Source organism: Drosophila tropicalis, unplaced genomic scaffold, assembly GCF_018151085.1.
Source record: "Drosophila tropicalis isolate 14030-0801.00 unplaced genomic scaffold, ASM1815108v1 contig_573, whole genome shotgun sequence".
In the NCBI taxonomy this organism is placed as follows: Eukaryota; Metazoa; Arthropoda; class Insecta; order Diptera; family Drosophilidae; genus Drosophila; species Drosophila tropicalis.
In genome coordinates, this window is record NW_027173049.1 from 1,007,231 (window position 1) to 1,035,062 (window position 27,832).

At 40.6% G+C, this 27,832-nt stretch overlaps 1 protein-coding gene across 1 annotated transcript; it reads right to left on the bottom strand.

Moving 5' to 3' along the window:
• Window positions 1-486: 486 nt before the first annotated feature.
• kn (EBF transcription factor knot) lies at window positions 487-27,832 on the bottom strand. The gene is made up of 10 exons (XM_068287932.1): window positions 27,381-27,832; window positions 22,328-22,545; window positions 22,202-22,257; window positions 15,497-15,570; window positions 13,915-13,983; window positions 3,448-3,529; window positions 2,815-2,995; window positions 2,340-2,621; window positions 1,830-2,264; window positions 487-749 (listed from the first exon to the last, which is right to left on the bottom strand). The coding sequence occupies exons 1-10, from the start codon at window positions 27,554-27,556 to the stop codon at window positions 658-660; spliced, it is 1,665 nt and encodes a 554-aa protein (XP_068144033.1). The 5' UTR covers window positions 27,557-27,832; the 3' UTR covers window positions 487-657.

Consider the following 27,832-nt stretch of genomic DNA (forward strand, 5'->3'; position numbering starts at 1 on the left):
TTAGTAGATCTCCAAAAAATGTTGGCGTGTATAGTGTGGGGATGTGTGTGTGAGTGTGTGTGTGGGTGTATATATCGTATACAAGCATTTTATTTCGTTATTTTGTTTTTTGTGTTTAGCCAAAATTGATTTTCATATCGTTTTTGCATTTGGTATAATATGTATTTATCGTATCATCTTGGGGTATAATTTGTTCTATTCACAGTTTAATTTAAAATTTACATATATGTATATGTATTTAGGTTTGTATATATGTATATGTAGGTATGTATGATTAATCAAGCAGTTAGACCTATTCTGATATGCCTATGCATTTGCCTTTCAATATGTATGTAGATTTTGTTTTCTGGATCTATTTTGATATGCGGTTAGGAATAAAAATAAATAGTCAAAAAATAAACAACTTACTCTAGGACACATTTATACAATAATTATACTATTAATTATATAATAACTATATTAATTAATTTTGGAAACATTTGCATGGCTTATTGCACTTTCGAGCTTCTCTTCTTTTTATCATTTGTTTTCGGTTGTTGTTTTCCTTTTCGTTTTCCTTTTCAAATGTTATAGATATTTGATGTATGTATATTTGTATGTGTATTTTCTGATGAGGGAGCCCTCGAATTTATTTATGCTTTTCTTTTAATAATAGTATTATTTGGTTGAGGTCACCAATTGACTGGTGCTATAGCCCTGGGTATTACAGGTGGGCAGGGCGAAGGGATTGAAGCTTAAACTGCTAACTCCTGGAAAGAAAGACAACAGAATCGGGGTTAGGTGTGAGGAAATCCTGTGGGTAATCCAAAATTTCGAAGGCACATTTTCTGAATCGATCCCAACAAAAATGATAAAATCCCAAGTTTAAAATAGGAAATCATAAATACCGTTAATCGTGTGTAGTTTTCATGTTGTGGTAGTGGTGTTGGATGTGGAAGTAGTGTACATAGGTGTAAGCTCAATTACATCCACTCGACTCGGCTCGCTCGCTGTTGTCCGGTTTCACCCATTCCCAGGCCGTTTCCCGAAAACTTTTTGTCCGATATGTGATGTGTAACTGAATGGGTTCGTGTCTGTTCTTTGGGTAGATAAGCGGGCGGTCGGGCGATTGGTCGTTTGGAGTATTTAATTTCAACAAAAATGTCATTGGCTCTGATGGTGTTTTTGTTCCTGTTGCTGGTGCTGCTCCCCTGTTCATCCTCATCTTCACTGTCATCCTCTGGCTGAGTGCTTAAACGGCCGCCGCAGTAGCTGATGCCGTGGCTGGATTGTGCCATGGCTGGTGTGGATGCGGATAGTGATGCGGATGGGTGGCAGCAACGGCAGCCGCCTGATGATGTTGCACAAACGCCTGATGCCAGGTCGACGACACGGACACTGTTGGAATTAATGGGCGAAAATGCAACATTTTGGCTGAGCATATTTTTTTCTCTTTTTGTCTTTTTCACTTTGTTTGTTCGGGGGGTGTAAGTGGGGGAGGGGTTAATATTATGGCTTACATATTGGTGTGTGTAAGTGTTTAATTTTGTTCTCATAATAAAAAACAAACTAAATTTACAAATCATCATAAAAGTTACCAAAAATTCGATCACAGAGGTTCGAAAGTTCCGAAATAGTTTGAAAGAGGTTACTAGGTCTTAGAGGAGAGCCAGATAATTGTGAAAATCGATTTAGTTTTTGAATCAGTTTCTTGTTAAATAAGAATCTGTTCTGCTCTTCTGTTGACCAATGAACCTTTCAAAAGATTTCAGTTCCTGACTAGTTAGATAAAGATCTATGGACTTTTTTCGTTGTTAACCCAAAAAGATGTGTAAATCGATTGCACTTACTTGACGTGGAGTTGAATACACTGCCCGGAGAGGAGGACAGTGTGCCCATGTTGGGTGCGGGAGCATAACCATTAGCTGAGGCCGACACCGCTGCAGTGGCAGCCGAGGCGCCATACGAGCCACCCGAACTGTGCGGCGTGGAGGCGCTGCTGCAGTAGCCGCCTCGTGGACTCACACTGCTTGACTGGGCGCGCTGATAGTCATCCTCGGTCCATTGGCCCGATCCGTCTTGGACACTGACTGCCAGCTGACCAGCATATGAATTGAAGCCGGTGGAGCCACCTGGTGAGCGGGGCATTGAATAGAGAGCCTCGACCAGATCGGCGGCGCGCTTAAGGATAATCTCCTTTTGCAGTTTCTCCGGGTCGCCGGGATGGCGCGGTATAAGCTTCTGCAGGCGCTGGAAACCGTAGTCAATGGTGGGTTCATTGAGTGCTGCTTGAGACGGCATTGTAGAGAAAAATTTACGGTTAGACATGTGGGCATTGACAATTCCAGTCGATTACTTACAGACATAGACAAAGCGTCCGGGCGACCCCTTGCAGAACTGCTTGCTCTTATAGGAGAGCGTCACCTCCACAACACCGGGTATATGCCTTGGCGGGGTCTGGACTCGGATGGCATGCGAGGTGATCAGCTCACTCCACACCAGCATGGTGCCAAAAACCACTTGAAGGCCATCGAAGAAATTGTCCCCGACAATTATGACAGTGGCTCCGCCCGTTGTCCAACCCTCGCTGGGTGAGATCGCCTTAATACAGGGCGTGGCCACGGGCAAAGGTGGATAGAGACCTGCAAAAGACAAAGGGAGAATAAGTATAAACATGCAGGATTGTCTTTTAGGGTTCAAGGAGAAATCCAAATGAAAATTCTCAGAGTTTTGCCAATTGCTACACAAATCAAATCATAGAAATTATAAACTATCTGATCGAGGGATAAGAACAAAATGAAAAATGTTGCAATAATTGGAATTTTGTTTACAGACCATCGTAGGTACTGTCGGGCGCTAGGGGGTGACCGGATATGGACAGGGATGTGTTGCCTGTACCTTCCGTTGTATCCAGTCGCTTGGCACGTCTCCCATGCTTCGAATTGTTGTGAACGAACATGTTGTCCGAGATCGCCAGCAATGGCCCATCCACAGCCACTTGAGTGGAAATGACAACCTGTAATTCAACGGGAAACGAAGATAGAAAGAAAGAGAAGCGATTAAATTAAATTGATTAACTTAAATGGGACTTAATGGAGAGCTTACTGACGCTGCTATCTGCGGATATGAGCTCCTAATAAAGGCTTAATACAAACTAAGGCTTAAAAATGTCTTTTCAATCCAAGAAATGAAGTCAATTGAGTTTTAATCCTAAATAATCCGTTTCATCACTTGGTAATTCGCAAGGAAACCAGATCGTTGATCTATCTCAAGTCCAAGATAACTTTATCTATAATAGACTTTTAACAATACTGAAGTTTGTTATCCTCAAAATAATTGCTCGAAAAATCGCCTATTCTAAGGATCTCTCACATCTAAAGGTCTAATCTCAAACTGTTTCGCCCTCTTACTATACAGTCTTGGTATTAAATCTTCCTAAATACTAACTTAAACTTCCTTTCAACTTACCTGAAATCTTCGCATGTCCCGTGGATTGCCGGCATTCTTCAGGCAATTTTGATTGCACTTTAAAAAGAATTTAAGGAAAAACCTGAAAAGAAAAGAGAGAGGAAAGTGTAGATTAAAGTAAATGTCCAGTTAAACTATATAAGGAATATATACATATGTAGGTATTATGTTTTTCTTGGCGATAAGTGAAAAAACTTCCACTTTATGAGCTGCTAATTATTGGTTGTGTCTTTTAGCAGTTGGAATCGGTTGGTCGGTCGGCTTGGCCGTTCTTTTTTCTTTTTGGGCAGATGTTCGCCCTAGAGCGAATTGCACTTGCCCCTGTCCTTCCGCCTTCTGCTGCTCTCTGTCATTTTGGTGGCCAATCATGACCGGAGGCATGGAAGTCTAGGTCGCACAGCATGCGATAAGCGCTGAACTCGGGGAATTTGGGGTGACAGTATGTTATTTTTGTTGGTGTTGGTGCTGGTGTGGATATCCTGCAGGCAGGATATGCGATATTGACACCCGTGTGTCGCGCATTTAAATGGTAAAATACTTTATACATATACCAATGCCAGGGGCACCAGGAGCAGTAGCAGCAGCACCAGCGACATGATATTGTCACTCCACAGCTCCTGCTCCCAGCAGCAATTGCTTCCAGGTCCTGCTTCTGGTGCTTCCCTTTGCCTCACTGATTTTATTTGCTGAAATAATATTTTGCTCCTGCTGCTGGTCGCATGTTGCGCTAATTCGTTGAGCAGCAGGAGGTGGAATATTCCAATGTTTTTTCTGGTGTTTTTCACTCGACAAATTGGACAAATTAGTGGGCCAATCCACGCCCACTATTAAAGAGGATGAACATCGAGAGAGATGGGGTGAAAGTGTAAGAGGAAACAGAAGCGCATCTGCATATGGTGAGTCATAAATTTGGACTGGGTGCTGATAGCTCTGTGAGTCTCTAAAAATAGTTTACGATCCCAAGGAACAATCTACACTAGAGAGAAATTACTTTTAAGTACGGTTGTTCTTATACTAAAATTACTCTTGATTTGACATTTGAGTAAAATGGGTAAAAAAAACATTACATAGATTCAAAAATGGTAGTCTTAGATGATCTTATATAACTATTTTAGAACCAATCAAAGTATTATTGGAGGAACTAGAAGTTTCAACATCAAGTTAGGGTTACGAACATTGAAAATTTACAAGAAAATGACGAATTAGCAAACTACTCAAAAAGAGACTTAACAAACTCTATTTAATGGTGCAGCGTGAATGTTTCTGTTTTAATTCCCAATTGGTTTAAGATTGGATGTGATGAGAGAATAAAACGTTTTTTTTCTGCCTTTTACCAGGTGAACACAAACATTCTCACTTCTGCTTGGATATAATTTTAGATAGGATTCAATATTCTTAATTACTCTTTCAATATTACTTTGAAATTTTACAATTCGTTTTGTTCCTAAAAGTGTCGACGATTTCTAAAATCCGATAGAAAGTGAATTTAAATGGGTTGATATGAGGCAAATTTATGCAACAAAGCGATAAGAACTTTTAAGTTATCAGAAACGAACTCAAAAATAATATTAATATTGAATTTGATTATTATTATTATTATTTGTTGTTTGTTCTGCCTATTGAACTTGTCGATGGAATAAAAACAGATGTGTGTATGTTTTTTTTTACAGCATCATTAACACACGGTCGTAGGCCGTTCCAATCCCCAGTCTCTTTCCATCCCAAACTCATCCCTCCAGAGACAAGAGAGTGGAACGGAGAGGGGGAAGGAGGTCGTGTATCTGTCAGATCCAATATCGAGTTACATGAACCAACAAAACAAAGAACCAAACGAAAAAAAACCCTCACAGATGCAACATTTGAAATTTGAATACATATCGAGTGGATATTGAGAGTCGTAGGAGAAGGTTAACTCATTTACATCTCTGAAGAGACATCATCGCCCGGGCATGATGCATGTTTATGGGCAGCTAATTGACTTCTCGGAAGCATTGATGGCGTCTCGGTGCTCTCCGCTTGAATTACAATGTTTTCAAAATATCCTGACAGGATGCATAAATTCCCAGGCTGGGCCTCGCATCATCATTATGCTCTAAGGATTTTCTTTCAGTCAAAAAGGAGTCGTGAAGAATCTTTGCCGATTCAATTTAAGCTTGGACATGGATTTCGCTTGTGGACAATTAAAAATTCCGCTCGCGTCCTGCCAATAAATCAAAGTGTCTCCCAACTTGGCAACAAAGTTTGGCACTTTTGTTTTTCGGCTGGCTTCTCTTTTTTATTTTCCCGTATTTCTGTGCTCTTTCCCCAGCAAGGCGAACGCGAAATTTTCATTTAATGAAAAGCTACGCATCATCAAATGTTCGCACATGACATTGGGCACAGCACAGGACACAGCGAAAGAGAGAGAGAGAGAGTGGAGGATGGTGACTGGAGGCAGTTGTGGGTCGTCCATGGGGTCTATTGGCAGCTCAGGCACGTAGAGCCAACGAAGTGCATAATTGGTCATTCATATTTGTGGGAGATGGAGCCGGTTTGGTGCTATTCCTTTCTTTCGATGATGTTCAATTGCTGAATGGGGCAGTCTTTAAATTCTGCCCTTAAGTGGTATTGAATTGGAGGTGGATCGGGTGCAATTGAGGAAAAGATTACATTCAAGAGGAATACAAAACTAGGAAAGGATAATGAGCTCAAGGGCACAAAAGAAACTAGTGAAAACTACAAAACGAAGACATTCCTAAGAGTATTATGAAGTCCGATTCATTTCACAATGATTGGGAAGAGATTCTCGAGAATTTACGAAATCTATTGTCATGTATTAGTTGGAACACTTAGCACACTTTATCTTCTTATCAAGTTTTTTATTTAAGCAATTGAAATAAAGTTGAACCTTCTCATATTTGTCTCGATTAACTGAAAATTTGTGAATCAACAACCGAACAATAAAGCCAAGTTTTATCTTTGCATCTCGCACACAAATTTAATGATGAATTTTCAGCAAACATAAATCGCTTTGGCGTCCGCTCCCCACAATTTTCCCCCGCCCCCACGAGCACCGTTTCCATGTCGATATTATCTTTTGAACGGCGTGAACAGGCTCGTGAGACGCCGCAAGCGTTTTTGGCGCACGACAGCTCAAAATAATGGAGTGGAGTGGAGGCTCTGCCAAGGATGTGACGCTGCGCTACACTATATACATACAGAAGGCCAACTGTGAACAGGTGAACTTGGCGCTAATTTTTCACTAACGATAATATTCAAAATTTTCAACTTTATTGTCGCATAAACTCAATGGCAATGACACGCACAAAACAGAGGCACAACGACCGACCGAGACGATGAAGGTGAAGATGAAATTGGGAAGATGAAGACGAAGATGGAGTGGAAAAGCGGAAGGGAAAAGGCCTACAAAAGTAATGCGAAAACTTACTTTCGCGCCATTTCCATGCCTTTTGGCATTTTCCACAACACAAAACATGGCGTCGACATGAATGGGATGCGTATGCAAGGAATGGGGGGCCAAACGGGGAGGATTCACCATTTTCTATTGTTGTTGGGCTTTATTTATTTATGCTCTTTCTCGGCTTAACGCTCCACGCTTGGCAGAGCAGCAGCGGCAGCAAGCGAGGAGAACATCTTCACTACACCCTCATCTCCAAGGATAACAGAGAGTTCATAGCTTTTCTTTCATTCTTTGCCTTCCTTTGTATTATAATAGACTTTGAGAGGGTGTTTTTTCTTATTTTGGGACGGAGGAAAAACACAATTTGAACTTGTTGAAAACACTTTCGCCTAAGCTAAATGAGAGCCACGGAGAGCGAGACAAGGATAAGAGGACAGAGAGCGAGAGATGATATGAAGAGAGAGCGAAAGTGAGTTGGAAATTGAGTGAGCTTTCTTTGAGTGAATTACAATGAATTTTTGGAGAATTGAATGCGTATCCTTGGGATGTGTGGGTTTTGTTTGGGTTTGCTAAAGGTTTTCTCTCTGTTTTTTCTTTTCTTGTTTGTGGCGGGGTTGCTCTGGGATTCAATGTCATGCCGTTGGGACCAGGGAAATACCCTTCAAGTGTTGTTGTATGTTGTTGTTAACTTAAAGGGAATACATGGCGGGCAAAGGATTTTTCTCGATTTTCCTTTACGATTTCCTCATCTTTAAACTGATTATAGCCATACAAACACACACATACACACACACATATGGAGGTTAAGTATCAGACATCGATAAAGAGAACATTTCTTCTTGGTCTCTGTGCTTTTTCTCAGCCTTTTACTGGAAAACTTACTGAACCATCAAATTATCGACCTCATTGAAATGAGCCAAATTATGCTAACTATTTCAGTGTTCGAGTGTGTGTGTGTGTGTTTTTGTGTGTCTGTGTGAGGATGTGTCTTTATATGGGCTGTCAGTTAACGCTTTTAATATTATTAATTATGCATTCGGGCCGTAAGGGACCGAAGAAATGGCTAAAGCAATGATGAGACAACTCACTATCATAGACATCAATGAAGTGGAGGCAACTACGTGGGTTCAAGTTCGGGTTCATCCTTTTGCTTTATAGATCTCTGCATTTTAGATACATATCGCGGTAATCTCAATTATGCAGACTACACACACATTACCCTTATATGTATATGCCAACATCTATATTTATAATTTATATAGTGGGTAATTGTGGTTTAAAGTACAAGTCTCTTGAAAATGTTTGTTAACCTGAAAGAAGATTCTATGTTCAAATATCTTCAGTTTCCTTTGAGATTACAGGACGGACTTACTGTCTGGACCTTTTCTTTTCAGCTAATCTACATGAATGGGATCAGATTGAAGTATCATATTAATGTGGCTCGAATCTACTTCAGTAGATAAATTATATCAATTTACTTTTTCACCTTTTAAATTTGTGAATGTTTCTATAATTTTGCGGAAAATAGATATTTATGATTTAATAAACTGCATTTCCCCAGAGACAAAAGTTACGTACATATATTTTTTGCATTTCTGACTTTTCACGCCACTTAAAAGCAGAGTGTGAGAGATAGAGAACTAGATAGACAGATAGAGAGAGAGAGAGAGGAAGAGAGTGAGAGGCATACAGAAATTTGCATTAATAATTCAATTTCAATAGACAGAACAAAATATGCAAATTTCTGTGCGATTCGTTGTTCCTTTGAAATGCAAAAATTGTAAATCGAAATTCCGGCATTCCCATTGATTTATGAGGTGCAAATCAAAGTGCACCTAGCTAAAAAATTTGCTTCCTTCCATTCACTTGCGACGATGGGGGAGAAATAGTCGTCCTTTCGACTGGATGAGTTGCTCATAAAAAGCCTCAAAATATATGTCTAGTATCGTGTATCTTTATCGATAATTAACTGTTATTGGTCTCGCTGTCTGTCTGTCGTCCGTCTGTCCAATATTTCATACGACTCTTCTGTCGATGGCTGACCACAAGTGCCGTCAAATTTGTGTCTGGCGTTAGGTTTTTTGTTTTTTATTTGTATTTTTGGCGTCGTCGTCGCTTTGAATATTTGAGTGGCCGCCTGCTCAGCTACATTCACATTCGCATTTGGTGTTCGTGTGTGTGTGTGTGAGTGTGTGTGTGTATCGTGCAGCCAGGACACTCATCCGCATCGTAGTCATCCCTCTGCCTCATCCTGCAGTCACCCTCTTCAACCTCACCTGGCCAGGGGCTAACCTGAGCTCGAGCTCGCCTGAATGCATTTAGAAAATTAAAAACTGTAGCCACCACAAAAACAACAACAACAACTACAACACAGCGACAGCGACAAGAGAGGCAACTAGAAACAGGAGTTTTGTCATCATTTTTAGAGCACAATTGCGATTATCAAGGCATGCAATGAATGGCTCTTCCTTCATCTCCTCCCACTGCTCCCCCCACTCACACCGTCAATATTACAGGCGTATCACAAATTATTGGACATAGTCGGTACACCAAACACCATAACACATAACGCAGGATCCCAATCCCAATAAATTTAGAAAAGACTAAATCAATAAAATAAAGGAATATCGATCTTTTCTTATATACAATGTTAAAACTGGAAAATCCAACAAGTTTTGAAACTGATCCGCCAGTTGATCTACTGCTCTCTATATTTAGCTGGAAAGCTCAGAAGTTACTTGACTAACTTTAGTAATTAAAAATATCAAAGAAGCTAACATCGGCTATGCCGAAGTTTATATACCCTTGCAGTCCTTGGCCGGAAGCGGTTGAACCGATTTATATTGACTGTAACTTGTGTTCTATTTATCCGATCAAATTTTGGAATCTGAGTTTTTATATCCAATACTATCACCGTAGTAAATTCCATGGGGATATTCCAATTGTCATGAAAATGTTTCTTTTAGAGCTATATGATATAGTAGTCCGATCCTGACAATTTTCATACTTTATCTGCTCCGGGATATAAGTAGCCCAAATACCAAGTTTCATCTCGATAGCTCTTGAGATAGCGGCGTGAAGTTGACTTGCACAGACGGACGGACAGACGGACATGGCTATATCGACTCAGCTTGTCATGATGATCAAGAATATATACACTTTATGGGGTCGGAAACGTCTCCTTTTGTGCGCTACAAACATCTGACCAGTTTTTTAATACCCTCTGCAAGGGTATAAAAACCATAATATTGTAATTCTTTCAGTATTACAAGGACAGAATGTAATACTAGGACTCTTTCTTATTTGCTAAGATCTCTTGTTTTTATATTTCACTCCTCTCTTTTCTCTGATCCTTGATTGGCTTCTGCCAGTCTTTATAGGAAAGTGGTCTAATTATTTGGGCAGCGACTGTGTTTACCCAAGTTTTTGCATATTGGACAACGGGAAACGTCAATTCTATTTGGCGGACGCCCACATTTTGTCCATGAGTTTGCACTTAGTTTATTTCACAATTTTTTGTCTCAATATAGAAAATTGAAATAAAGCGGAAGAAAATAGCGAAATACGACGTGGATAAATGCAAAAACAGCAAATTTTCGATTGTTTGATTGACTTTTTGTTTTTGTATTTCGCTTCACTCTTTGAATTTTAGCCTCCTGCTCCAGCTCTGGCCAGCAGCCAGATGGGTAGGGTTATCATGTTGTTGTTGGTGTTGCTTTTTGATAAAGTGCCGAGCACACAATTTACTCAAATTAAAAAGTCAATGTCGTACTGTGCCGCGAACCCGGAGCGGGGGGCGTTTGTCACGCGATAACGGTTAATAGCTCTTGATAACAATTGAGAATTGCATGCCTGACCATAATTTCCATCATTCCTAATGATGGCGCATAAGGAGGAGAAGGAGAGCATGAGCCACAGTCACAGACACAGTCGTAGCCAGATGGGCATACAAAATGAAATGAAACGAAATGAAATTAAGGCAAAACAAGCGGAATGGCGAATCGGAATCGAACAAGAGAGACGCACATAGTTCGATTGACGAAAATGTGTGAAAAAACCGTGGAACATGTCGGCAGAACAACAACACGAATACCACAACAACATATACAAGCGATTGACCACCGTCAGAGTTGGGCTTTAAATTCACTTAATTATATTATATGGAACACACACGAAGTGCATACCAAAAATGCGTATCACACACACACACACACACACACACAGGCACACACAACGATCGCAGTGTCCTCACAAATCATAAATAAGTAAAAGGCGAAGGAACCACGATCAGAGAGACAAAAGCCTAAAACTTGAGCCCTCACCTGCACTGGGTAATTGCAAATCCCAGCCGATCTATCGAACTGTGGCCAAAGACCTAGCGAAACGGTTGGAATTTGAACTAGGCAATCGAATTTCACTCTTATCTTTAGATCTCTGTTCGATATAAGTTCTGATCACTGAGTCCAGATATATTTTTGAATATAAAGTTTCAGAAAACAAACAATACGTTGCGTTTTGTTAGTGTTTGTCCCACTGTGCCTGTGAAGGCGCATTGTGTTGACAATTTCGGCTTCTCCAAAGTCCGCTCGTCTTGTGAGCCACTGCAGATTGTTGCATGAATAACAGAAATTCATCAATAAAACATGTGCAGATCGAACGAAGGCAGCTTGTCGCCGTGGTTGCCTCTTGCGGCACACGTTGCAGTTACCTTGTGGCTAGTGGTTGGCGGTTGGTGGTTGGTGGTGTTGTCTCTGCCTGGTTTGTTGTCATATGTATCAAGAGTTTTGCCTTTTGGCTTAGGCTTTATAACCAGCCACTTTGAAATGCAAGTCCAAGTCGGAATTTTCAATCAGTTCCAATTGTTGCGCGTTGCGGTGACAAGTTTTCAGTTGCGAATCGAATCGTTTGGAATCAAATCGAATGATGGCTTTCGATACCGACGGATCCACAGCTTGGAGTGGCAAAATGTGCTGGACCTCCAGCAAAGTTAGCGCTTTAAGCCAGATTGGGGGGAGGTCGAACAAAATTTAGTTGCGAACACATAGATTATCCCACCAGACGTTTGTCTCGTTGGCTTTAAGGCGGCATGATCTACTGGCATATCAATGAGAATCTGTGGAGCTGCAGCCTCAGCAGGAGAAATATGTGAAGCGGGGTGGAAGCAGTTACAGAACTTGTCTGATCCATGCCGCCTTTGTCCTGGTGATTGATATGCGCTTGCTGCTGGAACTCAAAGCCAATTGACAAAATGCACCAGCAACTGGACGGTATCGGACGGACAGAAAATTCTTGATATGTGCTCCCTCACTCCCTCTCACTACCTCTCTTCTCACTGAGATCTACTGGATTAATCAATCCGAAATGGCCTGGTTAACAAGGCGAATAAATAGGCGAAAAAAATGAATGAATTAATAATCGTAAATATCAAGCTCAAAGTGTCTTGCCACCTGGGCACGAGTCGTTCTTTTTCTTAACGTTTCTCTGGAATAGTAACTGTTCTTCCAAATGGGTCTAACTCCGACTCCGGCTCCGACTCTGGCTCTGGCTCTAGTGATGACATTGGCATTTTGTCCAATGTGAACGATGCGAAGCAATTTTAACAAGATCATAAATGCAATTTGTGTTTGGACTCTGATCTTGCCGATGTTGTTTGGCTTTTGCTTTTTCTTTAACAATTTCCTAATTTGCAAATGGACAACGAACAAGTACAAAAAGCAAGCCAATCAATTAAATTTAATTATGACACCAATTATGGTCTGATTGTGTCAACGCAGTCATAGCCATAGCCATAGCTATAGCCACTCCTCTGCCCTCCGTTTCCGTTTTCTACTTCAACGCAACTCCCTAGCATTTGTGGTAATAATAGAATCATTAAAGTCTGGACTACTCGTGCCCAGCTCAAGGTTTTTTCCTTAGAATAGGCAAATACTTTAGGACACCGTCTAAGATGGCAAAGACACAGATGGCAGATTGTGGTTGGAAGACAGACGGGACCACCAGTGATGAATGTTTTACATGGAATCACACTGATTACACATGCGGACAACAAGTCCCATCCACCTCCAATTGAAGTTAAGAGCAGATCATTATCATCTGCATAAGGTGTGGTTCAATTGAATGGGGGCCTGGGGACTGGAAAATTGTTTAACAACTCAATGAATATAAGGCGAAATATCCTTGATGAAGTCGTATTAGGTCTCTATGTTACGAAGTTTGGATATACAACCGATTTGAGTTGAGATCCTTCACCTTCTGAGGTATTATCTCCGTATTTCCACCCGTCTATTCTCACGTTTAATTCGAAACAAATTTGTACGGAAATATTATGTTCCTTGTTCTTGTTAATAATAATTTCCGAAGCCAATTAGGAGCGACGCACTCCGCAATGGAAGTCCATAAGGATGTGCGTTGTTGGGCATGATGCATACAATTAACATAATTTGCCTGACACGTGACAGGCAGTTACTCCGAAGGGAAGGGGCGAGGACGATTGAGGAGAAAAGTCGGGGTGGGGTACACCACAGTGTCGGATTGCCGCGAACTTTCTGTGGGTGTTGTGCACTTCGTCTCAATTTACAATTTATGAAAATAGAATTTGCTTTTGCCATTTTTGATGAACTTGGTTTCGTTTTGTTCTATATATATATATACATATATATATATTTTTAAATTTCTGAACCTACACAATCGCCTTCCTTCTTTTTCCATCTCCCAGAGCTCCCTTTCTCTCTCCCTCTGTCGGTTTGTGGGCTGTCTCGTCTGCTCTGCTCTGCTCTGCGTCGCATCATGTTTTATATTGCAGTTGATAATAATGCCAATAAATCAACGATACGCATAACACAGGCAAAGCAGGCAAAAACAAAATAAAAAGCCAGCCACCGATGATGAAAAGCAGCTTAAAATGTCATATTTTGTATGGAACAGAGATGAAGAGAACTGGGAGCCGAGAGCTGGGCCAAACATGATGGTCATGGTGCAGAGAACAGGCATGGTGGAATGGAAGGGGGAGGTGATAGGTTGGGTGGATTGAAAATGTCGTCGAACATGAACTGTGTGTGACTACTTACCGATCAATAATGACGGGGTCCGATGGTGTCTCGTTGCGGTTACCACAGCTCTTCTTATCACAGCAGCGGCTGCAAATAAAAAAAGTACAGGAAAACGAATTTAATTTATAAACAACTTTGCAACACTGGAACATTTTAAAAGGAATACAGAGATGAAACAGAAACAGTATCAAATTCAAAAGTTTCAGATGAGTATGGCGCATTTCCATTTCACGGAAACTACATAACTTTATAATTCATTCATATTGGAACTATCTAAATCTATAAACTTACATTAAGATCTTCTGAATCAAAGATCTTTACATATTTTTAGTTTCTGCCTTCGTTTTCTTTTCTCTTTTTGGGGATTTTTTTGTTTTGTTTTTTTTGGAGCGAGTTCAATGGCTGCGTAATATTTTGACCGCACAGCCGCTGGCCAGTTTCTGGATGAGGGTCATCCTTTTTGGGGGGGTTGATTGGGCACACACACACACACACACGCATAACATAAACATGGATGACTAAAAATGGGCGAAAAGCCAAAACGATAAAGAAGACGCCATTGCCGATGCGAGAGCTTTTGTTGGAGTTGTTTGCTTTGTGTAACAGTTGCACGCAGGGACGAAGCAGGAGCAGGAGCAGGAGACGGAGACGGAGTTTTCTTGGACGGGGAGTCGAAAGTCAACCCCTCGTCAGAGTGTGTGTGTGTGTGTGTGTTCTGGTTGTTGTCCCCTTGTTTTGATAATGCTACGCAAACATAAAAACTGGGTGCCAATCCGAAATAATAAAAGATGGCCGGCCGGCAACGACAACGGGAATACGGCCAAACAGGGGGATGTGTGTGTGTGTGTGTGTGTGCGGGGGGTTGCGAAGCTGTGTAATTCTCTTTTCTGTTTTCGTTTTTTTCCCCCGTTTTTTTTTTTTTTTTTTTTTGGTGCTTTTGCTGCGCCGTTTTTATTTCTACGCAACCTTCAACTGCCACGGGGGTGCTAGAAGGGTGAATTTTTCACAGATATGAGATGGCAAGCGGGTGTCCAATCCCCCCCATCCGGCATTTCTCCGGAGAAGGACTTCGAGTGCCTGCCATTTATACGTTTCAACTCGCGTGCGTTTGAGCGTAAAAATAAAACGAAGGACACAGCGAAGCTTAAAAATCAACAAAATTAAAGGCAGCCGCAAAAGCCCAAACAAAACCCGGAGACTCGAGAGGAGACAAAATGCATGAAGCACTGTGAAAATCACGCGAAAACGCTTAAAAACAAATGAGAAACTCTCTAACAACTGGCAATTGGAGTGTCTCGGCCAACAGGACAAACAGACAAGACAACAAAAAAGGAAGAAAGAAGTAAGCAAAAAAAGCTCGGCACAAACAAAATACAAATGCTTAACCAAAGCTCTGGGGACTTGCCAAAGGAATACCCAAGGAATCAAAGGTGTGGATTACAATGAGAATGATGGAGACCAGTCAACCAGGGGGTGGCTGGGCAAGTGGGTTGCAGAAAGTTCCACCCTCTCTGGTAAAAATTATTTGCGGATTATTTGAGGGAATTTGTTTTTTTTTTGTTGTTCTTAGAATTTGGTTTATAGTTAGTTGAGAACTCACCTGCACATCACTTCGTGCGTCAGAAGTACCCGACACATTTCCGGATTCTTATCCTGACCCTCATAGATAATGGCCTGAAAGAAAACAGAAAAGTATTATATTTATGGTTTGTAGACTGTCACAACTCCGCTCCGATTCTTCTCTCCAAATCGTATTATCTATATATAGGTAAAAAACTATAAAAAAAACCCCCTTGGATGACATCAAATTAACTAAATGCCTACCTGCATAGACGTTAAACAAATAGGGTCCACCTTAAGTATTTAACCATCGAAATTTCATTGTTGATTTAGTTGTTCCTCCCCCCCACACACAGCTTGCGTTCACCTACACCTCAACTTGACCCTGTTATTATCCTGCTGCTATTGACACCGACTACCCCCCCTTAAGCGAAGCCAGGACTCCCTCAAGCATATCAACTATTCTCATATCATAAGACAAATACAAACACACATAAATGCTAATTACAGGAGTAAAAAGAACTTGGCCGACATTGGTCTGTGGACTCGGAACTGCTGAGTATTAAATCGACATATGGGACTGATGAGCAAATATTGACGCACTCCTCTGGCTGAACATGGTACTGCTTCGAAGGACTAAACGGGGTCCCCCATCCTTAGCGGGTGGTCAATATTTTTGCCTAATCATAACCGACAGAAGGAGGTGGTACAAGCACGTCGGAAAACATGTGAATATGTGGGTATTTGCTTAACAAAAAGTATATGTATGTATATTCTATTTGTTTGTTTGTTGTGCTTGGAGCCGGGCGGAGGAAGAGGGTAGGAAAACATTTTAGTGTCAGGCCAAAATCATGCCATGTGCCGCAGACAGTTGCCAACCGCCACTCGATGTTGAAAGTGAGAGCAACAGCTACAGTAACCGCAAGTGCAACAAGAGTCGCTTTGAGTAGACAATCTGCTGCAATTTCCCAACCACTCGAGTCTCCCACCGCCTTCTGAAGGGAAATAAAAACAAATAGATAAACAAACGACCCAACCACTGCAAAATGGATTGGCCCGTGTCACTGGGCACGGCGAGGGCGAGTAAACAAAAAGGCTCATAGTTCTCTCTAATTTAAAAATGATTAAAGCGGGTTGCTGCTGCCCGCCGTAATCCAACACTCTCATCCCGGCAAAATATGGCATATGCGCTGCTCAGCAAGATGCTGATGAGGGGATCGGGCGGGATCATTCATCACTATCAGTCTGGTTACAACCTGGAACCTGGTTCATCCACCAAAAGAGATAAATAGAAATTATAATGCTGCCACTTGCTGTTACGTCAAGGACGAGTGAGTTTTGTTCCTGCCACTCGTGACGTCATCTCATACATATGTAACCGAGGATTTCGGAAGCTGAGCCAACCAGCCAAACAGATAATCAGAAATTAATTTCAGGCAGTAGAACTCATCTCCTCCCTTGCTCGCATATGTACATGTGTAGGTCTCCCTTCCTCTCACCCCCCCGCGGGCAATGGGCATTAGATGGCACATGTAAAATTATGATCATCCCTTATTATCCCGCTTGTCAGGTTAATAATAATTTCCCCTTCATTTCCAAATAAAAAATAATAATAATAAAACAACAAGGCACAAAAAAACATTAACGACTCGGACAGAAGCTCTTCTGGTTAAGTCGGGGATAACAATGGCCAAAAAACTATGTGTGTCTTTACACTGATATATATCCATGGGATAAAGGATGACGCTCTCGGCTGACAGCCAATACCCTAGCTCAATTTTAGTGTCCTTGGAGTTTGTGTGGGACAAGTGCAGCTAATTATAGATGAGAAGCCGAAATCCGTGCGTGTCCCTTTTCAGAGCCTTTTGGTTGTCTCCTGGTTGTCCGTCTCTAATGGATTTTCAATGTTTCTTCCATAGTAGACAAACTTTACAAACTTAAACGGACAGCTGCGGGTTACAACTAGAAATAGTAACATGTTGCACATACTCATATGAGCATCATCTTATGACATTTGATTCCTCCTAAACCTATGGTAAGCTGCCCCCAAAAGCCCATCAATCATCAAAACAATTAGTCTCTTGCCCCCCACCAAGCGGAGGCAAGGTCTAGAGGAAATCTGACTGGCAAAACGCTGCTAAATGGCTCATCTAATAGAAAAAAAAAACGAACAAACTAAACGAAAAGCCACTAAAACTGGAGTAAAAGCGTTTAAACTACGATTTATCATCCAGCATACAGGAGCAGGAAGCCCCAGCAGCAGGATAACAGGAAAACAAACGGCAATGATACAAACAACAAAAAAAAACCGACAGAATGGACAAAAAACCGAGTGATGAAGTGATGACAAGCTGTTCGGATATCGATGGTTGGGGCCATTGCGGAGGATGGCTTTTAAAAAATTTAAACGTTTTTCCATCAAAATGCTTTGTTTGCCTCTCCTTGTTGGCAAATTGTTATTATGGTTTTTTTTTTTTTTTTGAATAAAGCGAAATTGTTCGTACCTCGCATCATTCACATGCAATAAATATTTAACTTTAACGCTAAAAAAAATATAAAAATCTCACCAAACAAGATAAATTATCACATACAAAAGAGACAACTGATAAAAAAAAGGAAACATATAAACTAATATGGCTCGTCGACTTGGGAATACCCTTTGCTATACAAATTAGTACTTTCAGTTGTGTGAAAGTGAAATAATTTGATTTTAAAGTTCCCATAAGTATGCTATGAAATCTTTATTAACTGAATTATGGGTTCCTTGTTGTAACAAACGTTGCCATCAATTCAAATGTTGTAAAAACAAAGTCCATTTTCCATTATGATATTCATTTTAATATCGATTAAGGTGTTTAAAATGTTTTCAGTCAGATATTCCATTGCTAATGACTCATCCCGTTAACTTTATCATGTCTCAAATGATTCCTCCTGCGTGTGACATAAATTTGGTCCCGTTCCCCTTTATGGGTACTGGGTATACCTGGAAAATCCGAATCGAGGGTGGTTCTTAATTTATTAAAGCTTCATTTATCAGTGCAGGCAGCCCTGGATACACTCACACAAGTACATGCAGGAAAAGGCATAAATTCGAGGCACAAGGAAAAAAAATGAAACAAAGGTGACCATTGCAAAGGACTCTATCCGAGTATATGCAGTTGCTATCGGCCTGAGAGAACCCTTTTCATGTATTTTTTTTTTGCTTTTTGTTGGTTGTGTGCCTGAAAGCCCGAAATTTGCATAATTTAAAGGTGCAGGACTAAAAGCATAATGTTGCAAAATGTAATAAAAAATATGAATTTGCACTTTTTTTGACAAAGAGAGAGACAGAGAGAGAGGTAAATATTTTGAATGAATTTAAGGAATCTCACATAGAGGATGCCAATATTTAAATTGACATAAATATAAACAATTTCATTATGCATTATGCTTGATATGAAAATGTATTAATCATTTCCAAATTAACATTTGTATTTTTTAGTTTCATATGTATTTACCCTATATATGCAAGGGGTATATACATACATACATACATATGTACATATGTAAAAAAAGAGTTCTCTTAATAACGGGGCTTTGTATGGACATCTGTTCTTTATATTGAACAAACTATTTGACAAGTCCCGTATCGATTTAATGTGAAACACATTTTGTCCATTAAGATGTGGAGAACGGGCGAAGTGAGGCGATAAAGATGACCTCTTGATAAAGGCAGTGGTAAATGGAAACCAAAATAGGCGATAATCGTTTCCTACAAAAGATGTTTGTGCTCTGACAAATTATGAGAAATAAATTGAACGTTCTTAGTTGATTGTGCATATTTGGAGAGAACCCGTGCAGAGTCTTGCGTCACGCCCCTCCCACACCTGCAAGAGGGTATCTCAGAGTACGAGCCACCACTTAATGCCTGACATTTTTTGTTCCTTTCTCATCCGTCCCTTTTCGGCGCATCAAACCGCAGCAAATGCACTTGCCGTGAAAGCATTTTTAATCGCATTGCTGAGTGCGAGAAAGAGATGGACAGAGGCAGCGGCAAATGGGCTTCACACAAACACACACACAGACACACACACATACGAGCGAACCCAAAGAGATGCAAATGTGGAGATTTCGCGCAATCTGTTGAATTTATTGAGCGACCAACAACAACAAAAACAACAGACAGTAACAACAATTGGCAATAAAATGAAATGTAAAATGCGTTATTCAGCGCACATTTTGCGCTCTGAACTTTATATTTTAAGTGTTGACATACAAATTAATATTATCGCTTAATTAACATGTAGACAAAAGCCTAAAGGCAATCCATAAAGAGTGCGAAAGAGATACATACATTAAGAGCGGGCTGGCATGAAAGTGCATGATGAATGATTGGCGAAATCAAAAATTGTTGTTGTTGCTGTTGCTTTTCGCCATTGTTAAATCGCAGGGCTGCACCAAGGAAACATGTAAAATGCACTTAACGGTTTTTCTCGTCTAACCAAACTGGTTTCGGGTAGCCCTGAGTTTTGGTCGTTTCGTCCTTCTCATTAGATGGACCAACATCATTTTAGGCCTTGCTTATCGCGCTGCATTAATCGGACGTTCCAGAGAACAGATTTCTGTCTCCCTTTCACCTCAACCCCTTTTATGGGTTTAGAATTTCGCTGCGCTTTTTGCTGTTGATGTTGCTGTTGTTGTTGTTGTTGTTTTAGCACTGGTCGGACGCATCATAATGCGTGTAAATCGCGATAAGCGTTAAATTTGGCATTGAAATGCCTCCCGGAAAAAAAGGATTTTTATCCAGTTTGTCGCACAGTTTTTGCCATTTTGTTTTGCCATTGTTTTATGCTGGACCCGGTCGGTCGACCCGATGAAATATGATCGCAAATGAAGCGAATTGGCCCGCCGATTGAATCGTTGTCGTTAGCTCAAATTGCAATTGGCCGCCCGCCCTCTGGCCCGCTGGCCCGCTCCCTCCATAGCATTTGGTATTTTTGGTTTGGTTATCTGATCGAATGTAATTATGATTATGACAATGATTTGCTACATTTTCCCGAAACAGGCAGGACCCGTGCTTGCCTACTCTGCGCGATAAAATCAGAGGAGCTGACGACGTTGCTTGCTGCTTGGTGGTGGAGTCGGCAAGGGTTCATCGGCACGTGACAATTGTCCTGCCTTCAAAAATTTCACTTTAATCGGATTCAGCCCTATAGTTTCAAGTTTCTAAACCAGCCACCCGCTGGATGCGTTCATACCTGTTACGCCACGAGTTTACATTTCAGATAACCAAAAAACTCTTAAAATTCCCAGCAAACGCTGTGGCACGCGTATGCAAAAAGTATCAGACAAAAAGGTTCGGTAAGGCTCAACTAATCCGATAAAATGATTGTTCTTTTGCCAGTTCAAAAACGAGCCACGAATTGTCCGCTTAATTTTTAAGGGTAGGTGCGATAGAGATATGAAGATTCAGTGGAAAACCTGCCCCAATAGTTGATTAAGAGTTACAATTTTATGTGGCAAATTTTGTGACAGAATCGTTTCAGATTTGCTAATATCAATCAATGTTTAAATTTTGTAAGCATTTCTTCTCTCCCCCCACTCACTTTTCCATATGTTAAATTAAATTCATTGAGAACATTCTGTTGATGCTTCTTTCCCCCCATTTTGCACTCACATTAACTGGGATTAATTTCAATACTCTTAAAGTTACACCTTCTGTCTGACTTTGACAATTTTTTCGGTTCGGTTTGCGCCTTTCTCTCTTTTTTAGCTCACGCAATCGAAAACTAATTCCTTCCACTTGGCTAAGCCGTGTGCACTTCGTTTTTGCTGATTCGAGCATAAGTTGCATTCGAAATTGATTGTCATGGCTAATTAAGTGTGTCCCTGTGCCTTTTCCTGTCCCTTCTGGTGTGTGTTTGTGTGTGCCTAGAACTCGTAGTGCCAATAAATTGAGTCGTCAAACGAGCAATTCATTCACACGAACTCCCATTCATAGCCAAGAGTCCAAGTTAGAGCTAGAGACGGAGTCAGAGTCAGAGTCCGAGTTGTCGCGCCCTACGAAAGGGGTGTAACCCGGGCTAGAGTTAGGTTAGCAAACCAATTGAACATGGTTAATGCGCTTTGTTGTGGGTGCTAGGACAGGGCCCCAGGCAGAAGGCTCACAATCCTGCTGCAGTGCACCATATGTCAGCTTTTGTGCTGCTTCTGTTGTTGTTGGCGTAATGCGTGTGTGCGAGTGTGTGTGTGTCTTGGTCCTGTGCCTTTTTCAAGGGCAATTAATTTCTCGAGTGACAAATTTTTATAGACATTTCTGTTCAGTTTGCCTTTTATTTCATCGTCTCTCGTTTGTTTTTTTTTTCATCTCACTCTCTCTCTATCCAATGTCTTTCGTGGGCGGAGTACGCAATAAATTCGTCCACAAATTATCGATACGAAAAAAAACAACACATGAAACTGAAATTGTCAGAAATCCATTATGTTGGCACAATTTATGTTTTTTCATGTTTGATATCATTGGAAATTTCCGAGTTTTCTATATTAATAATTAACGAGTACATAACATGGGAAATCCAAAAGTAATTAAATCTTATCGGCCAGAAGAATTGTGGCAAATTGTTCTATAATTAGCTTTCGGTTTGTGAATCATAATGGAATTTAAAGGAATTAATGAAACAATCAATGAAAGAAATCGCATGAGTTGGAAAGGTCTTTTCTAAAACTATCCCGTCGTTAGAATTCTCATCTTGTTCAAGCTACTTACTTGTTTTGTCACCGAATCGATGAGACGAACAAATATATCCTGTTCCTGTCGGGCACCTGGAAATATAACAAGACAATTTGATATTGTAATTCCATTGGTTATCCATCTGAAACAAATCGTACTTACCATTCGCATAGAGTAACTGCAGTCGATATTGAATGCCATTGTTTGTCTTTGTGGAATCCGACTCCGAGTCCTTCTCAATGAATCCAATGAATGCTGTGCGTTCAATCTCTATGGGCTGTCCGGCACGATCATAGAGAGCAATCACAAAGTGAAAGAAATTCGATTTACGTAGATTACTTGGCGGCTGCTTCTCGAAATGTGCTCGACCAATGCCCAAGCTGTAAGGACACAAGAGATATGATTAAGTCAGTGAAAAATGTCAGTCAAATGGGTCGCCTAATTAAGCCATTACTGAAAGTAAACATAGACCTAGTCTAATTGCCAGCAACAAGAGTTGGCTACTATGTACTATAGTCCGGATGAGTCTTTAGACTAATATCTGTCTCATTTTCTTTAGTTTTTTGGGACCCAACGCAATTACCCCGGAGTGACAGTCAGTGGACAGTGGTCGGTCCGTCAGTCAGTCCCTCAGCCGGTGGTGAGTAGACAGTGACAACTATCATTAAAAGCGCATAAGCAACATCAACGTGACACAATAATCCTGATGAATAAAGGAATTAACACACAACAAAGACCGCAAACACACACAAAGCAAGAGAGAGACTCCGCCAGAAGGGGACCAAAAATTCATGTTATATGGGCCAAGTAAACAGACTGTATAGATAATTATAAGGACCAGGGCCAGGCCAAAAAGGCTTGTCCTTTCCCTTCCATATGCTAAATGTCAGCTACAGCTACAGCTAACCTCGTCGTGACTTCAGTTGTGTCCTTTTGCTGTCATCGGACAATTACCGGACAATGCTAACTACCGAACGTGGACGACCCCTTGCAGTTCCTGCAGTTTCTTTAGTTACTTGTAGTTCAGTCGATGCCCTCTCCTCCTCCTACTCCTACTGCTCTTGCGTTTCGTATGCATAACGAACAATTTAATTTAGAAAATGCTGATTTTATCAGATTTCCGTATTATTTATTCAGGTAATGTCAAAAAGGAAAAATATATCCGCCACATGTCTGTACCTTAACCTACACTCGAGGGTCCTGCAATTATATACACATTTGCCAAAGGCTAATACACCATCAAGTAGATGGACAGGGACAGACATTCATATGTATGCCAGCAAAGTGGGGAAGGAGGCTAAACAAAAGCCATCAGCTAATGTTAGTTCCAGGATGATAAATCGCTACAGAATTATGCCGAAAACCTACTGAAATTGCAATTACATTTAGAGCTCAAGCTACAGATTCAATACCAGTGAGTTTATCTATCAAAACCACACAAAGCATTGAATTATAGTAAGTTAAACGAAATCAGAGATAGAAAAATATAGATAGGAGCATCTTAAGTATTTTCCCATACGAGATAAGGATTTCTATTTCAGAATTTTGTCTAACTAAAACTCAGCTGATGGAACTTGTTTAGTCCTTACTAGATGCATTCAGAGAAGTACCAAGAAAACTGTTACCGACTTTAAAATCTTTGGATCAGATCGAATAGAAGGATACTAACAAATCTTTTGAAACTAATGATGATTACGAAAATCTTTTTGACATTTTCCGTTTTTGAATTCCTGTTAACTGATGTATTATGACTTTTTTATGCATCGTTTGAATATTAAAATGGGTTTTTAAAACAAATAAAATATTCTGGGTGGAAATATTGAGTCGTTTCGAAAGAAGATATATTGAATTAGAAAAAGTTTCATGGGCCAGGGGGAAGTCAATGCGATTTAACAAATGCCAAGTGAGAAATAATCAGGAGAAGGAGCAGAACGAAGGCAGGTGATGGAAGCAGGCGGATGAATAAATGGATGGAGGGATTGGAATCGAGTGTGTTGAGGGGAAATGCGAGTACGACACATAAATGCCAGACATGTTACATTTTGGTGAAAGGTTATTGTTATGTTGGCGTTTAAAAAGTATCCAAAGCGAGCAAATAAAAAACTGCGACTGCGATGCCATTGCGATGGCTGCTCCTATACGGATCCACACCCACAGCGAATCCAATCCCCTTGCGCCGCAGTAGTCTAAGCCAACTAAGCTTGCCGTCTCCTTGCCTGGTTTGTTGACTTTTTAAGTTGGCTGGATGGTCGGTCGGTTGGTTGGCTGCTTCGCTGGTTGACTTTCTGTTTGCTTTTGCCGCCAATTTGCGAAAAACGTTTTGTGGCCGTTTTGCTGTTGATTTTATTATGCCAACATTTAATTGTCGGAAATCGATGCCCAGGTGACCGCCAGCAGTTGGGCAATTCCTGGTCACGTTTTGTCTATTGTTAGAGTCAGGACATGTGGAAAGCTGTCCCTGTCCCCGCCCCTTCCTCTCCTGTATGTCCTTTTAAAATGTACACTTTATTTGCAACATTCACACACACATTCAAGTATTTACTTTCACATTGAATGAACACATTTTATGGCCCATGGTGTTGCATTGTCTTTTTGGCCATTTTACTTTGCCAGCTAACGGGTTGCATATGTATGTGTGTGTGTGTGTGTGTGTGTTCAGGACAATCTTTGTTGATATAAATTTCCAAATATTTCCTTGATTTATGACCCACAAAAATTATTGTTTCGCTTGCAATTTTATATGCATTTTGTTGTTTATAGCAACAATATGTTTCAGTTCTTTTCTCTTTGTGTTTTCCGTGTGCGTGTGTGTGTGTGTGTTTTTAAAGAAGAAGATAAAACAAACTTTGTAAAATGGCAGTAAAAGTTCAATTGGTATTGCAATTGTTGAATTTTTTGTCAACTTTGAATATAAAAGTTAAATCGCTTTGAATTTGAGGGTTCTGGAAAGGATTAGGACCCTTTAAGGTCCTTTACACGGTTATTTCAAACATTTTTTTTAGTATCTACAACTTATGTTAATAACCATAAATGAATGTTTTAAAAGAGAGAGAAGAGAGAGGGAGAGTTGAGTTTAAGAAATTAACTTCTGATAATTAGGAAATTTGCTATATAGTTAGGGAAAGTTTAAATAATCAAATTTTGGTTCCAGCTCTCCAAAATGATGATTGGAATATTATCGATTTCAAATTGACAAAGACATAAACCAGAGTACACCTGGATTATATACCATTTACTGAAAATGTCGTAGACGACGTTTGATGACAAAAGGATATTTAGGATGTGATATTTTAAGAATGACGAATTTCTTTGAAATCTGATTTGGGCCATTTTAGATTATTCTTTCAAGTTTTACCTCGTCTCACAGCGCATAATTTTATTGTTTGAATTGCTTTCGATTTGAATATCTTCTTGATGTTGTCGTTGGTGTTCTTGTTGTTGTTGTGACTGATGTTGCTGTTGCAAGTGTTGCTGATGATTGCCAACAATGTGCTGGCTGTGCTGATTGTGATGATGATGATTTGCCGTCGCTGAATGAACAAAACCCGCTGTCATTTTGGCAAATGTCGTCGAGGACGCACTTTCGATTTCGGCCACACGCGCACTTCTTCTCGGCGTGAACATCTCACGCTAGAAACATCTCAGACACAACTAAACAAACAAAAACTCCCAAAAAAGAAAAAAGCTTTCTCTAGCTAACAACAGTCCATTTTCATCGCCCGTCCACCTCCCCCCCCCAAAAGAAAAGACATTTGCCGGGGAGCCAACGGGGGGGAGGAGGATTGGGAGGGGAGACCTGCAACCAGCTTGTAATTCAATTGAAGGCAAAAGCGAAAGTAAAAGTGAAACATCCCTTTGAGCAGGCAAAAGCCAGCAAGCCAAAAAGCCCACACAAAGTTTAAGACCAAAAAGGACCTGCTTCAGCTCCAGCTCACGCACATTCTCATCCCGGTACTTTCTGGCATCAGAAGTCAACCCTCAGGACAAAGATGCCTGCGTCTACCGCAAAATTTTGAGTGAGATCTTTGAGTGAATTCGAATCTAGTTAAAAAGGGAGAAACATTTTGTATTTTGGGAGAGGGGGCATACGGGGAGAGTTTCGTGTCTCTGTGTGTGTGTGTTTGTGCGTCCTGTTGGCCATAAAAAGCCCCTTTGCGAATAGCTCCCCGAGGCATTTGTATTGGACATGGACATGGGACTTGGATGCCGGCTTCCGAAAAAGTAAACAAACAGTTGCTGTTGTTGTTGTTGTTGGTAACTTTTTTTTTGTCGTTTTTGGAGAGTTACTTCCTTTTTTTCTTGTTTTGTTTGTGGCAAACTTTTGTTGCCGCAACATTTTGGCAATGTTGCTGTGAAATTTTGGCAATGTTGCAGCAACTTGTATTACATTTTGGAGATTTTGATTAGATGAGAGAAAAGATTAATGAAGTTGTTGTTGGCTTCCAAAAAAGAAATTGGAATTCGTATTGAGTATGGGCAGGGGGCAGGGGTTTGTCAGGGGGTTTGAGGAGTGCCGATCGTAGTTTACCAAACCTTACTAGAATCGTTCAGTAAATCAAGTGAATAAGACCTAATTTATGTCAATGTCAAAATCAATATCCCTGAATTAAAGATTTCATTATTCTCTTAAGCAGTTTCAAAGATGCCAAGGAGTTTTTCCTTAACACCTTCCTACACTCAACTACCAACTCAAGTAGTAAGGACTAACTATATTTTCTAAACCGTAAATAAGCTATTTTAACTAAGCCGTGTATTCTATTTTCCTTAATTCCTGAATTAAAAATTTCATTATTCTCTTAAGCAGTTTCAAAGATGCTAAGGAGTTTTTTCCAAATCCTTAAATTTTAACTTAAATTAAAACACCTTCCCATTGATTTAATACTCAAGTACCAGCTCAAGTAGTAAGGACTAACTATTTTCTCTAATTCCGTAAATAAGCTATATTAACTAAGCCATGTAATCTATTTTCCTTAATTCTGTTTGACTAGTTTTAAAATTTTATTGATTCAAAATATAAAACTAAATGTTTTTGACTTCGTTGGACATTCTTCTGATTCGTAAAAATCTAAGTACTAATGAGATCTGGAAAACCTATCTAGTGATTTTTAATAATCACGTTTGGATGGATAACACTTCCGGCGATATTTTTAAGTTTTAAATTGGTAACACTTTTGGATCATAGAATTGTAGGAATAAGTTCCACAGTTTGACTTACTTGGTCTGATCGACGACTGGCTGCATGGCCCATCGGCCACCTAGAGGTTCCTCTTTAAGGGATGTCATTGGGCCACGCGGCTGGTTCATGTCTGCCGCTGTGGGTGGGAGACCAAACATCAGACCGCCCGCCGATCTTGGGCCGGCGGACGGATACAATTTGCGTCCCCATTCCATGCCCAGCTCCAGCGTGGGCCACGGAGAGGCCGAGCTAAAGCCCGGCACTGGCTCCTCAGAACGCAGCTTGAAGCTTTCCGCGCTGGTCAGGGGCGCTGTGCTAGCGAAGTGATGCGTATGATGCTGGTGAAGATCAGCGTACGGGTAATCGCTGACTTTCGAGTAGTTACTGGAGGCGGGCGTGGATGCTATGGTGGCAGCCGTGGTGATTGCTGTTGTGGCTAACGCGGCGTTGGAGGAAATCGTGGGTAAGCGATGACACACTGGAGGGCACTG

Excerpts from the sequence above, each read along its gene's own strand:
- kn (XM_068287932.1), bottom strand. The coding sequence starts at position 27,556 with ATGGAATGGGGACGCAAATTGTATCCGTCCGCCGGCCCAAGATCGGCG. Across the intron at positions 15,571-22,201 it reads TCGATTCGGTGACAAAACAA|GCCATTATCTATGAGGGTCA; the intron begins GTAAGTAGCTTG and ends GTTTTCTTTCAG. Across the intron at positions 13,984-15,496 it reads ACGCACGAAGTGATGTGCAG|CCGCTGCTGTGATAAGAAGA; the intron begins GTGAGTTCTCAA and ends TTTTATTTGCAG.